Raw genomic sequence first — 14,658 nt, forward strand, 5'->3', positions numbered from 1 at the left:
CTTCCTTACTCTGAACTCACCAAGGCCTCTTGGGAGAGACCTTTAGCTCCCTCACTGCCGCATCCTGCCTCCATTAAAGTCCCTATTCCCTTACCTTCTAGCTGTCCAGACTCATTCCCCGACTACCAGCCCTGATGGTTAGACGGCTCGGAGGAGTGACTTTATCTTGTTCACTGATATTTCCAGTGCCTAAAATTGTGTTTGGCACATAGTATATGCTTCACACAGATTTACTGAATGAATGACATGTGTCCCCAGAAAGGCCAGCACAGCACCTGGTCCACAAGCAGCTTCCGCAAATACTTGATTAAATGAGAGCTCCAGTCCCCTCAAGCACTTACAGTCTCCTTGTCCTTCAGGAGTGGGCTCCAGCCACAGAGAGGTGACCCTGAGGTTGTCAGGGGCCTCTCCTGGGCCCCCATAACACCCAGTCACATCACCCTGAATCCGCCACAGCCCAGCACCAGGTCCAGGGGGGTCGGTGTCCATGAAGACCTTGGTAGCCCATCCCCATCTCAGACTCTGACTCTGAATAGGTTTCTATTCATATTTTATTTTCTTTTTGTATTTTTTTAGTTTTTATTAAATAAAAGGAGCAGAGGGAGGGGGGCCTGTGGTCTCTTGAGCTGTGGGGGAGTCACAGGCCCACCCCTCCCTCTGTTCAAGGTGCACTGCGCAGTAGGCTTGAGGCATAAGCTGGGCGGGGAGGGCAGCTGGGAGTGCTGGGAGAGGTCAGAGGTCAGGACCTGTGACCCATTCACCCTTCCCAGGAAGACTCCTAGGCAGAGAGAGGGGCTCCTGGACCCTGACTGGGGCTCATCCTGAGGGCTGAGGGTTGGTGGGGCAGGGGCCTTGCTCCAAGCCCGAAGGTGGGACCCCAGGCCCGGCCCCTTCCCACCCCAGTGTCCGTTCATTGGAGGGTGCAGGGTGCTGGGGCAGTGTGGCTGGGCCCCTCACTCGTGGACGTCCCAGATCTCAGACAGCAAAGGCGGTAGCTTCTTGTCCTGGAGCCGCAGGGCGAAGACCTGCTCCGAGTGCACGGAGCTGAGCGTACGCAGGCTCACGAGCTTCATCAGCATCCGGGGGAAGCGCAGCTGGTCCTGTAGGGGGACGGGAGGGAGGCAGGCATGGCTCAGCTCACCAGACCACCTAGCAGGCCTCCCTCCGCAAGCCGAGCCAGGAGAGACAGAGTGGGTGTCAGCTGGACAGCATCTGGGGACCCCAGCCCCTGTGGCCCGAGGACAGACTGATGAGGACATTGGCCTGAGCTCAGACTGCTACCAGGGAGCCCAACAGAGCTGGGCTCGGACTAGGAAGCCAGACCCCAGCCCTGGGCTGATCCCACGTGGGTCTGGACTTCCGGGCCCTCCCCGCGCCGTCTGTACCTGGGGCCTCTTGATGCGGGTGTAGGAGAGCAGCGCGTCCACGTAGGGCTGCTGCAGGGCCTCGACTCGGCTCGGCTCCTGCACGTTGGGCCGGTCGGCCGAGAAGATGTTGATGGCGATGAGGAGGGCGTACTCGGCGTCGTCCAGGCCCAGCCGCCTCATGGCCCGGGAGAACTCGAAGATGGGGTTGATGAATTCCACCTGCAGGCCTGCAAAGGTGGGAGGCCCGACCCGATGAACACCCCACCCAGCACTGGAACTAGCCCCCAGCCTGGCCCAGGACGCTGCCTACCGTCAGCAGTGAGGAAAACAGCAGCAAGTTCAGTGCTGTTCACCCCGTAACCCCACTGCCTACCCGGACGCCTGGCACAGAGCAGCTGTGCTACAAACCTTGCCCGGATGAAGGACCAAGTAACGAGAGTGAACATTTATCTAGAGTTTTCTACTCCCTCAACACCACCTTCACTTCATTCCTGGCCTCCCAGGATCTCTCCTCAGGAAAAGGAAAGATTTTTCAGCCTAGGTTGCATTATGTCACCCCCTGTGGTGGCTTCCACTGCTCTCAGAGGAAAGCCCAAACTCATTTCCAAGAGTGACTCATTCATTCATCCAACTTCATTGAGCACCTACTGCATGCCAGGCCCCAGGGCAGAGTATTTATAAGACAAAGCCCCGACTCCGTAGTACTTGGGTTGACGGGACATATCCATCCTGTGAGATGGTGATGAGTTCTACGGATCAGGGTAATGGGAGCCACTGAGAATCACGTCAACATCTTAGACAAGAGGGTTACCGGAGGGGGACACCATAGGAAGGCTTGCTGTAGGGTGTCTGAGCCAAAGGAGGGGAGGGAATGAGTTACCAGGATATGTGAGTGTTCCAGGTTGGGTACCACCCATCTGTTCTGCCTGGGACTAAGCTTCCTAGGCCAGGAGACCTCTAATATGAAAGCTGGGAAGTTCAGGCAAACTGACGCAAGTTGGTCACCCTAGTTCTGGGCAGAGGGACCAGCAAGGACAAAAGCCCTGAGGTGGGAGCACAGTTGGTGGGTTCCCCTAAGAGGGAGGCCAGTGTGGCTGGAGGAGGATGAGTGAGGGGAGGGTGGGAGGTGAAGGCGGAGAGGGAACGGGGCCAGACCTAGCAGGGCCTGTGGGCCCGGTGAGGACTCTTAGCTTTTCTCCCAGTGAGACAGGAGCCACGGACATGTGCTAACCTGGTTATTAATAGGATTCTTCTCCCAACTGTGTGAACAAACACACTGGGCTGGGGTGGAGACAGAAACCCATGAGGAGCCCTTGCAATGCTCCAGAGAAAGCCACCTGAGGCCCGGACTGGGGCTGTGGCAATGGCGGAGGGGGGAGTGGTGGGACCCCAACCTCCTCTCCAGCCCCACATCCCTGTGCTCCAGCTGCCTGAGCCTCCTTGTAGTTCCTTAAAACTGCCCAGCTCTTGCCCACTGCAGGACTTTGCACATGCTGATACCTCTGCTGGAAACATTCCCCCACCCTCCAGTGCTCCCCTGCCAAGCTTACACTCAAAGGGTTACTGGCACTGTCTTGGGTGTTGGGAGAGCCAGGAGTTAGAGGAAGGGAAGATGGGGTTAGGAGGAGGTGTCTAGGAGTACAAAGAAGTGCCCCCAGGGAGAGTGATGGGCGGGAACAAAACTCACCGAGAAAGCCCAGAGGCCGAGAAAGCGAGGCCTCTGCACACACATTCCCTGGTGGGTGATGCTACACCCACCTCCCTTTTCCCAAGTGTTCTTTCCCACTCTTCTGGCCTCAGTTCAACTACACCTCCTCCAGAAGCCCATCGCCTAGGTTACATCCAAGTAAGTGACCTTGGAGGGCAGAGGCCAAGGCTGCCTTGCACAGTTGGGGAGGCTGCCCATTTCACAGTGGCCTGAGATCCAGCCTCCCTCAGTGAGACCAGGTTTGGGGATGAGGGAGCAGCTTTTCTTAATTCCTATCGAGACACCCGATGTGATAGCAGAACCCCTCTGCCTCACCCTGCACTCTGTCCCACCGTGCAGAGATGGTACTCCTGTCTCACTGCAGGGTGGGCTCAGCGCTCACCCCATTTTAGAGATAAAGAAACAGAGGCTCAGACTGGGATCAGAGAGCCCGAGGTCTCCAGGCCAGCAGGGACCCAGCCAGGGTACCACCCAAAGCCAGGGTGCCACCCCTGCCCCCACCCCCAAGCCTGCTCTCTGCCGTACCCGCGCGGTGGAAGTCATCCTTGCTGTAGGTGAAGTCCTTCAGGAAAGTGATGCACTCTGTCTCGTGGTTGTAGCGTCTGGCTGTCTCCAGCAGCATGATCTGAGGGCAGCAGGGAGAGGGGTCAGTAGGAGCAGGGGCCTGAGGCCTCCCTGTAACCCCTTAGCCACTGTCCCTCCTCTCCTGGCCTGAATGGGGGCCCTGATCTTGCCAGCATCATTCCTCACCTCTCTGCCCCGACCCCATTCTCCAGCCACACCTGCAGTCAGCACGCTGGCCCTTCTGAGCTCTTTCCTTCCTCCAGGTGCAAGACGCCCAGCACCCTCCACTTAGGACACTCTCCCCAGGTGCTTATGAGGCATTTTCATCTCTTTCGTTCACTGCCACACACCCAGCATTTGGAAAGGGGCCTGGCAAATACCAGGCTCTCAACACTTACTCATTACCACTGTTTTGGTTCAAATGTCAACCCCCCAAATAAGCTCTTTTGGTACTTTCTCTAAAGTGCGTCCCTCCAGAACAATCCTCTATTATCCTCATCCTCAGTTCCTGTTTCCTTTCTCTCCTTGCCTCCTGGAAGGCTCTGATGACTTGTTTAGTAATCTGACATTCTCCTGTAGAATATCATGCCCACGAGAAGAGGGCAGGGACTGGAGTCTTCCTTGTCACTATGCGGCCAGCATCTGCCCTGGGGCTCATCTGTGGGGTTCCTCAAGGGCAGGTTGGGTGAGCTGGCCATTACCTCAATGGTAGATGCCTTCAGGAGGGCAATCTGGTCCTCGCGACCCAGCTGCAGGAAGCCAGGAACCTGCTTGGCGAAGTCCACGATCTCCTGGACTGAGATGATGGCCAGTTCCGTGAAGTGGGCGAAACGCTGCTGGCGAGCATCGCGGGACTGGGGGTCTGCGCCCATGGGCCAGGGCTGGGGACATGGGGGGCCAGGTTACTTTCAGGACTTCTCCCGTGAGCCCAAGGCTATGGGTGCCCCTTGAGGCAAAGCCTACACCCTCAGAGACCCTCCTCTCCAAGCCCCTGCCCTCTAGAGCCTCATTCTCTCCCAACGGCCTGTTGGCCTGACCCCGCTGGGCCCATCACCCCTCCAGGCTGTGGAAGGGGCAGTACCGTGACTTTGGGCTGGTCAGAGAAGGAGCGTTTATTGCACTGCAGCTGGGCCGCCACCAACTGCTGGATCATTAGTTCCTGAGCGGCCGTTAACTGGACACCTTCACCTTCTCCGGTGCCCTGGCCACCCCCGTCGGACCCTCCAGGGGAGGCCCCAGGCCCGGAGGCTGAGCTGCTGCTGACTCCCGGCCCTGGCAGGGGAGACTGCTGCTGCTGTTGCTGCTGCTGCTGCTGCTGCTGCTTCCGAATCTTCTTCTTCCGGATCTGTTCTTTGGAGAGGACACCTATTGGGGAGACCCAGGACTCAGCAGAGGCACCAAGCCTGGGCAGGGGCCAGGCCAGCCCGCTCCCTCCCAGGCACTCACACTGCTCCCTCATCCCGGCCTCCTTGCATTTTCGCAGCCGGCACTGCTGACACTTGCGCCGCATGAAGGCGTCCATCTGGCAGGTTCCGCCACCCCGGCAGGCGTAGCGCCCGGCCCCACCTCGGATGACACTGCGCCGGAAAAAGCCCTTGCAGCCTTCACAGCTGAGCACGTTGTAGTGGAAGCCGGAGGCTGTGTCCCCACACACTTGGCACAGCTCATCGCCCAGCATCTTTGGAGCTGGGCCCTTCTTTCGCTTGCGCTCCGGCTCCTCTGCTGGGTCTAGGATGACTGGGGTGGGGGGACAGTAGCCATGAGAAACAGAGCCGCAGAGGTAACTAGCGGCCAGAGGGTAAGGTCCATGAGAGATCGGAGGCAAAAAGCCACAGTGTGGCGGGGATACCAGTTGGGGAGATGGCAGTTCAGATGGAGAGATGTGTGTGTCAGTGAACCCCATAGAATGGCTCCAAATAAGAGGAGTCAAAGATGGACAAAAAAAAACCAAACAAACAAGAAACTGGGTCTACCCACCCCCATTTTTTATCTTTGTTCCTTCCAAGATCCCTCCCCAAGCCTCCATACCAACTCCAAGTCCTTCCCAGGCCTCATCTCACCCACGATGGAGGCTGAGCTGGCTCCATCAGTGCCTGGGACATCAGGGTCTGCCCCTCCCAGCCCATCCTCCTTTCCATCAGGTGAAGAAGATGGGGTGCTGGGCTGAGGGGGGGCATTTCCTGGGAGAGGGAAGCACAGTGAGTTTCTCCTGACAATTACTTGATGTGGGGTATGGCTGGGTTGGGAAGTGGGTCACTCACCAGGCAAGGGAGTGTCCAGGGAACTCGTGGTGGGGGTGGACATGGTGCGTCACGGAGCAGCCTGCATAATATAGGGTACTGAGAACCTTGTGGGGCCAGGGAGGGTCAGGTTAGGCCAGCCACAGGTCTTGTTGGGGGCATCCCTCTTTCCTTCATCTCTTCAGATTCTTGCCCCTGCCAGCCTCCATACACTCCCATCTAATTCTAATAAGGCCCGCCCCCTTCTGGTTTAGGACAGCCTTCGGCTTCATCTCAAGCCCCGCTCTCTAGACTATGCCCCTCCTTCAGGCTCCATCCACTCCAGATCCCGCCCACCTGCTTTTACCAGATTCTGTCCCTTCTTCTTCAATTGTGCTCTGCCCTCACTTCCTCCTTCCCACCCAGTTTCACCCCACCTACTCTTACTCAGCCTTCACCCAACCTGCGCCAAGGAAGCACCCCTATCCCTCATTCTGATCCCACCTCCTCCTCTCATGCCTTGCCCACATCTTTTCCTTCTAAGACCCTCCCGAAGCCATCCAGGTCCCGCCCCATCTCCTCCCATCACGCCCCGCCCCCACACCTCTCTCCAGGTCCCGCCCCTTTCCGAACACCAGTGGGGGGCGGGGCTCATGGCTGCGCGAGGGTCTCGTGAGCCGCCTCTCGCGGGGTCTCCTACTTCCGTTGCCCTGGAAACAGCCGGGGGGCGGCGCGAGCTATGGAGGGGTAGGGGTGGAAGGAGAAGGGGGCTGAGCCAAGCAGCGCGGAGAACGCCGGGAAGCCCCAGGCCCAGGGCTCCTCCCGCATCCCCCCACACTCGAGTGCACCTGTTTTCGTCCACTTGATCTGCTTCTCTTCCTCCTCCTCTGTATCCCCTGGTGCGCTGCCGCGACTCGGATCCCCTCAAAAGTAACTTCGCCACTTCTTCCGGCAACCCCACCGTGCATCACTTCCGGAAGTGGGAGGGGAGTCGGGGTGACGGAATTCCGGTCCGCCTAGGGCTAGCCTGAACAGCTGCTCCGTGCGGAAGTCTTAGACCCACCGGAAGTTTACCTTCCGGGTAGCTCCACTGAGGGTCGGCAGAAGAGTTCCGGATTCATTCAATCAAACGTTGAGCAGGAGGGCGGAGTCTTAAACCTTCCCGCCAAGCGCTGGGTGGCTTTAGACTCTCCCCTGGGCCTCTCAGGGCTCGCAGCCAGAGTTTCTCCGCATAATCGTCGGGGCTACATCTCCTACACAGTTGATTTAAAGCATGTTTGTCCTTTTATACGTTTTCTGATTTTGGAGGTGCGCTGATTGTTGGTTTTAAATAAATTAAATTACAAACCTAGACCCAGAAAAAATATATTTTATAAGTAATTTGAAGATAGGAAGAAAGTTTTTAAAGTATCATTCCTCTACCAAAAAGAGAAAAATAATAGCTTTTAAAGAAAACTCCTGTTTAATGAAAAAAATTCACAACCCTTCCCCCTAAAAAGAAAATAAAAGAAAAAAGAAAAAAAATTGTAAAGTACAACCTAAAAGTTGAGAAATATGTTTGGGCAAACTTCCTGAGGATCTCAAAGTAGAGAGACAGCCTCTCAGTACTGAGAGACTGACTGCTGGGGGGAGCAGGGAGGCAGGAGCTGGGATATGGGAATTTTGCAACAAAAACCAGATAGTCCGAACGTCAAAAGATTACTGTTTTGTGGAGGAGGATATAGCTCAGTGGTAGAGCGCATGCTTAGGATGCAAAGTCCTGGGTTCAATCCCCGGTACCTCAAAAGAGTACTGTTAATTAAAGAAAACTGGACACGTGAATGAATCTTGTACTTTTCTATGTATGGGAAGATGCAAGAGTCTGCGCTCATTGAACTCATTCCTTTGTTATGCATCTTAGCTGTCTAGGGCCAGTGTCCCGTTCTTTCCCATCCTGAGTCCCCTCAGGGAGCACAGTTAGGGGCGGCTGTAGTAGCTGCAGGCTTGACGGCCATAACATCCTTTGTTTACTAATATGGCAGGCGGCATTCTTAGTCCACACTCAGAATACTTAAATGGATCGATAATAGATATTGTTCCAAAGTCTTTCCCCCATGGTAATCAGATCTATATTGAGCATGTATGCATTTTTTTAATGGTAGTATATGCCCCATGCCGTTTTGTAGCTTGTTCTGTCCATTCCATCATGGCCCTTAAGCTGTGTAATTGTCCATCCAAGAATGTTACCAATAAAACAAGTGGCTAAGACAGGCATCAGAGGATGGCTGAACCAGTGTCTCTGTCACTTCCTTGCTGTGTAATGTTGAGCCAAGCTATTTACTATCCTTGTGCTTCAGTTTGCTCATCTGTAATTGGGAACAAGAGCTCACTGCATTGCCATTATTATCAAGTGAGGTAAAAAGCACACATAGGGCCAGGCTCATGTAAAGAACCCAGTATGTGAGAGCTATGTTTAATATGGTAAAAGGTAATGTTTTTAACTTTTCACTGTTGGAAAAGTGCAAAAGGCTGAAACAGATGGAAGATGGATGACAGTTTTGGGGCAAGTCACATCACTCTCAGTGTTGCAGAAAGACCAGCCTCTGTATCCCAATAGCCAAACTGAGACCCCTAGACAGAATTTTGGGAGAATCAGAAAAGAATAGCTTTATTGTTTTGCCAGGGAAATGGGAGTCACAGCAGGCTAGTGCCTTAGAGACTGTGAATCCATCTTGGGGTTAGAATTATTCAGTTTAAAAAAAAACTGGACAGAGCAGAAAGATGATAACAATCAGGGTGTTTTGCAGGGGGCTGTATCCTTCCATCTTGATAAGACCTAGTTGACATCATGGGGAAAACTCTGGAGGGACCGTCCATTCTTTTGAGGTTATCAGCCTATGACCTTCTTCCTGGAACACCTTCTGGGTTAAAGTGAAAGAGTGAAAGAAAAAAAAAAAACCTAACTGACAAAATGGTTTCTCTCACACTAAAGCACACTGTAGCTTGATTCTGTAATAGAAAAGAACAAATCTGACTCCATATTAGATCTGTTCCTTTGACCTTAACCCCATGCTCTGTTTCCTAGGCTTAGTCTTGCTGGTTCTGCACCTTTTGTAAAAGAACTGTAGCCTGAACTATACAGGATAACCAATTCTCAAGGCTCTAACCTTTAAGGACAGTAACACTTTTCCATTTATATAAAGATAACAAGTTGCAGAATAGAAAATAACATTTGTTTTGCTGGAGATTTACAAGGACATCATGATCTGACCCAAATGGACAGCTACAAAAACAAAGGATTCCAAGAACAAAGAATTCCTACACCAAGAACTTTGCAACAACCAAGCATATCCCCTTCCCTTTTAGTATAAAAGGAGCCTGAATTCTGACTTGGGGAAGATGGTTCTCTAGGACATTAGTCTGCCATCTTCTCATTCTGCTGGCTTTCTGAATAAAGTTGCTATTCCTTGCTCCAGGATCTCATCTGCCGATTTATTGGCCTGTCGTGTGGCAAGCAGAAAGAGTTTGGGCTCAGTGACACTGGGAACCTAAGAGTTTCCAAATCCTGGAGGGTTCAGGTAGAGAGAAAAGATGGTTCAATTCTATTTACAGGTGTAAACTGAAAGTTTTCTTATATCTAGAAAGCATAGATTAAAACTTTCAGACAAAGACCAAAAATTATAACTATACTCATAAGTTCGCTCAGTCCTATGTGATGGATCTATATTCTTAATCTTCTGTTAACAGTTTTATGAAGCCATCAGATTTTCCACTAGAATTCTTTCATTTCTTACCCAGTTCAGCAGTATGACCTGAAAGTCACCAGAAATCTGTACTTGTCAAAAAGTCCCTTCTCTGAATTTTCTTGAAGATGAAGAATTTTTTTTGCAAAAGCATCAGAGTACAAAATAATTGTCCATAAATGACAAAAGACTTACAATGCAATTGAAAAGAAACTTGGCTACTGCTGTGACATACACTAAAATTATGACTAATTATCATTTACCAGGACATACCAGAATTTGAGGAATTTCATATAATTTCCAGAATGCATATTAATAATGTTTACCAATGATACAATCAAGGAAGTTTTTATCAACACTTATTTGACAATGTTTCCCGCTTAACTGAACAATATCACGTAAGCCCAATTAGTTTAATTAGTTTCTTTTTTTAGGTTTATTTATTTTTGGAGGAGGTACTGGGGATTGAACCCAGGACCACATGCATGCTAAGCATGTGCTCTACCACTGAGCTATACTGTCCCCTGTAGAGATTTCTTTAAAGATCTAAAATTAACCTGTTTAAAATTAACCTATAGTTGGCCTTAAGTGATACTTGTGCTTGAATAATGGGAAAAGCCACCCTGAAGGAACAGAAAGCCCTGACTAGATCCAATTTATATGACCACATTGTTTAAGGGTCTCTCTTGCTCGATCTAGCTTGACCACATTGTGCTAGCTTGACTACAGTGTTTAAGGGTCTCTAATTACCTGATCTTGTTTTTGCAAAGTGTTTGTTCCACAGAGCAGAAAGAGCAGGAAGCCAGCAGGAACCCAAGCAGGAAAAGAGCAGCCGATGGAAAGAGGACAAAAAGCCACAAAGAAGACAGATAAATGGACCCAGCAGAGACCCCAAGAGCAGGAGTTCTTACGTCAAGCCACCTGGGTCTTTACACTTGAGTGTCTTTTCCTCTTTTGAGCAATCAAACAGCTTTCACTCTGCCCCTTTGTCTCCACTGTGAATTTTTTCACGGCCAGAAGACACGAACCCACTCTTTGGTGTTCTCCCCTTTTTAGGGGGCTTCCCCACCCGATAACAGAGGTACCATAAAAGTATTATATGTAATGTTGATGACTCTAGAGACATGCCTGTATTAATCAAACCAACAAGCTTAAGCTAACTTTAATGCCAGATATTAATTCAATACTATTTCCCAGATCACGGACTGTATTCATGCCTTTTGAGTGGAAAGGCAGTTCAGAAGATTACTAGACTGAGTACTCAAACAAAGGAGAGAAGGGAGCAGTACTTAAAATGTCAGGTGCCTTTTATCACATGACTTTCATTGGCCTTCTACAACAGATCTTTCCATGAGACCATTTTGGAATTTTGAAGCCTTTGGGGACCTCCACATACCAATTAAAACAGGTGGAATGGTTGAAGATGAGTACGCTCTGAAATGTTAACAATTTAGAGGTTTCTCCAATTCAAAGGATCCACGGAGTTAGCCCTACATATTTATTTTTCCCTGCTAAAACCACTTACCACTGTTGTTTCCAGTAGACCCCACAGGCACAGAGGACTGCTGGCCTTAACAACAGATAGGCCTCAGGTCTTGGCATGTCTCCGAGCACCTGGGCAGGTGCTCCCAAGGTGAATCCTTGTCTTTCATACACATAAAGCTTGAATTCTTCCTGTTAATCTGGTGGACCTAGGGCAGGCGCTGTCATCAATTTGGTTTGAAGTCTTTCAAACGCTTTTTGGCAGTCACCAGGCCAAACCAGAGGTTTGCTGTCTGTGCCTTTGAGGGCCTCATATAATGATAACGGTTTGACCATGAGGCCAGAAGTTAGGAATCCAGATATGACAAAAACCTGCCATTCCCAGAAACCCACGAAGTTGCCTTCGGCTTTTGGGAACGTGTAAATTAAGACCAGCTGGATTTCCATGAGCAGTACTGGGTCCTGACCCTTAAAATAGGACCTTGCCATTCAAAAGCAAATAGCAATTGTGATTTCTTCTCAAGGAGAATACAAAAGAAGGGCTATTTTAATCTTTTTTTTTTTTTTTCACTGGTTCAATCCCCAGTACCTCAAGTATGCTAAGCATGTGCTCTACCACTGAGCTGTATGCTCCGCCCACCCAGGTCCCTCTTCTTATTTGACCTGGTCTGAAATTTTGGACAGTCTTTATTCCAATGCCCTTCTTCTTTGCAATAGGCACATTGGTCTCTTTCTAGTCTAGGGCACTCTTTCTTTTTCCCTTTGGACTTGCTGGTAGAATTGCCCTTGAAGGGGTCTCGGTTGTCTGCGGCAGCTTCCAGAACTTTAATTGGCCTAGACTTGCATTCTTCCCTGGCACTATAGACTTTCAAGGCAGTTTCTACCAATTGTCCTGAGTTAATCGTGACTCCCCCATGGCTCTTATTTAGTTTTCTTTTAATATCTAGGGTACTCTGGCTGATGAAAGTCATATTAATCATTCTGAAGTTCTCTGGGGCCTCTGGGTCTAGATCAGTGTATTTCCTATACGCCTGATAAATATGTTCCAGAAAAGCAAAAGAATACTCATTTGGATCTTGTCGGAGCTCCTGTACCTTATTTGGGCTTCTTTGTTTCTGGAACCCTTTTCTTAGACCTGCCAAGACACAGCACCGGTAATGGGCCAACACGGCGTTGCCAGCGTCTGTATTAGGGTCCTAATTCGGGTTCTCGTCGGGGATCACCACACTGGGGGCGGGAGTCTGACCAGAGTCCCGTAATAAAGATCTAACGCTTCTCCTCCAATTTTTCCTGCCACTAGGTGTCGCTCGCATCCCGTCAAAACCATATTCATTAAGAACTGGATCTCTACCCAGGTAGGACGAAATGTGGCAAAAATCCAAACAAATCAGTTGTTTTGGGGGGGGGGGTCCTCTCTATAAGAAGGATTCCGGCTTTTCCAATTCATCAAATCTGAGGCAGAGACCGGGCTATAGGGCCAGTAATATCCAGCGGGTTGTTCTTGTTTATCCATGCAGATCGGAAGCCGGAGCAAAGGAACTTGTCCTGTTGCGTTACTAGTGGGTCCCTGGCCGAAAAGGGTGCCCTGGCGGGTCTCTGAGGGGGAGACCATACCTGTCCCCTGATATTAATCGGGGGGAAGGGGGCTTTTAGGGGGCTTTACCCGCCCTGTTGCCTCTCCTGTCAGCAAGGGAGGACACAGCGGCTCGGGAGGGCTACTGCCTCCTATTGGAGGCGGCAGCGGACGTGCCGGCTGTAAGGCCATCGATGTATGCCCAGGGTTGGGATTAAATGGGTTCATCAAAGTTGTAACATCATTATCTGTCTGTTCATTGGAGATCTGCGAATCCCCCAAACACCGGAGGTGGAGGCTTCTTTTGTGCTCTCTGCACCAGCAACTTATTTCCTGGTCGTACATGTTTGTTAGGCAATTGCATAAAAGCCTGAACATAAGGGAATTCGCCCCACTTACCATTCCTTTGACAAAACAATCCCAGCTGCAAGATGGTGAAAAAATTCAGGCTACCCTGTGTCAGCCATCTCTCTTCACTCTCCAGGACGTACATTGGCCACACAGTGTTGCAATAGAACACTGTCTCTTTCTTAGACGTAGAACTATAGCTATAGTTTGACCAATCTGCTAACATTCCTCCCAAGGGGCTGGCTGGTGAAATTCAAGAGGCGCCACCCGTTTTGATCTTCTAAGTGAGGGAAATACAGTTCAGATTTCGATCAGCAAATGAAAGGCTTTAAAAAATTACAACAAAACACAAAAACTTCAAACGGCTACCTAGTCCCACTAAGCCCGAGGCCGGTATCCAAACGGCGCCACCATATGGGGAATCCCTAGCTCGAGTTTCCCCAAACGGATGGAGTCAAAGGGGCCTCCGTGTGCACGCGGGAGGACTTACCCTAATTCTGCCGAGGATTCGCGACGTCTTTTTCTCTACTTTTTTCCTTCCCCTAACAGTTCCCTTGCAGCAGGCAGTCCAAGCTGGTGCAGGTGGGAGGAAGAGGGAGAGTCCCCGAAACGAAGGCGGCTTGGGCAGCTGCTGGAGCGGTCCCTCCTCCGTTCCCTACTCCCGCCTTGGAGTTGCAGTAGCTGGGACGGCGGGTCAGAGTCCGACCCAGGGCTTAACCCAACCAATCAGGACCCTAGCGATCAGGCCTTTCAAGGCATCTTCCAACCTTCCGCTCTCCAGAAGGAGGCCGGTGTGGGGACGGTCTCTAGGAGGAGGGTCCGATCAAGCCAGGGCGTCCCCGACGGTGGGAGAATGGGGGGTGGGGGGTGGGTTTCTCGCGGGTCCTGCACGGTGGCCAAATTTGTTGAGGAAATCCAGCCTCTGTACCCTGATTGCCCAACTGAGACTCCCAGAGTTCTGGGTGAAGCATAAAATCATTATTTCTTGGCTGGGCAAAAGAGGTCACAGTAGGCTAAACGTCTTCAAGACTGTGAGCTCCCTTTGGGAAGGGGTAGTAGGGAGTTTTATAGCAAAAGTCCAGGGAACAGTGTTTCTGATAAGGATCTGGGCTGCATTCTTTTCCTTTTGACACAGCTGCATCAGCCTCAAGGAAATCTGGTGATAAGACCTCCTGTTTCTGCGGTATCAGAGCAGGACCTCCTCCTCCTCCAGCGGGCAGGGGTCTGGTGTTTGTTTTCTGCCCTGGGGGTTAATGAAACTTATCTCTAGACATTCCTGTGCCTGGAACAAAGGATGCTCAGGGAGGGGTCTGTGGGCTTTTGCTCTAAGAAAAGGAAAAAATTTGTGCTGTTTAAAATCAATCTTAAGCATGATTTAGCATGAGAAAAGCCATTTTAAGTGAGGTTACACTATCTCCAGCAGGGGGCAGTCAGAGAGGAATAACTTGGCTTCTTGGAGTCGGCATTTTAGGCAGCAGGGACAAAAGCAGAGAGGCTTAAAAGAGATGGATGTGGACTAGGATTTCAGTTCAAGAAACCAAGGAGGAAAAGTTTAAAAATTAAAAAAAATTTTAAAAATTGCTGCCTTGGGGAAGGTGCTTAGTAAATACTTGCTGGACCGCAGTCAATTAAGTTGAATTAATATGCTGTGAAAGGATGCTGTAGCCATCAAGTC

General features: G+C 50.8%; 1 protein-coding gene across 1 annotated transcript; it reads right to left on the bottom strand.

The window, feature by feature from the left end:
- Positions 1–772: 772 nt before the first annotated feature.
- On the bottom strand, positions 773–6,867 carry NR1H2 (nuclear receptor subfamily 1 group H member 2). Its single transcript, XM_006208402.4, has 10 exons — positions 6,707–6,867; positions 6,463–6,595; positions 5,901–5,961; positions 5,700–5,819; positions 5,086–5,376; positions 4,721–5,004; positions 4,341–4,520; positions 3,601–3,700; positions 1,386–1,594; positions 773–1,100 (listed from the first exon to the last, which is right to left on the bottom strand). The coding sequence occupies exons 3-10, from the start codon at positions 5,941–5,943 to the stop codon at positions 954–956; spliced, it is 1,374 nt and encodes a 457-aa protein (XP_006208464.1). The 5' UTR covers positions 5,944–5,961; positions 6,463–6,595; positions 6,707–6,867; the 3' UTR covers positions 773–953.
- Between the last annotated feature and the right edge of the window lie 7,791 nt (positions 6,868–14,658).

This window comes from Vicugna pacos, chromosome 9 (assembly GCF_048564905.1).
Source record: "Vicugna pacos chromosome 9, VicPac4, whole genome shotgun sequence".
Lineage (NCBI taxonomy): Eukaryota > Metazoa > Chordata > Mammalia > Artiodactyla > Camelidae > Vicugna > Vicugna pacos.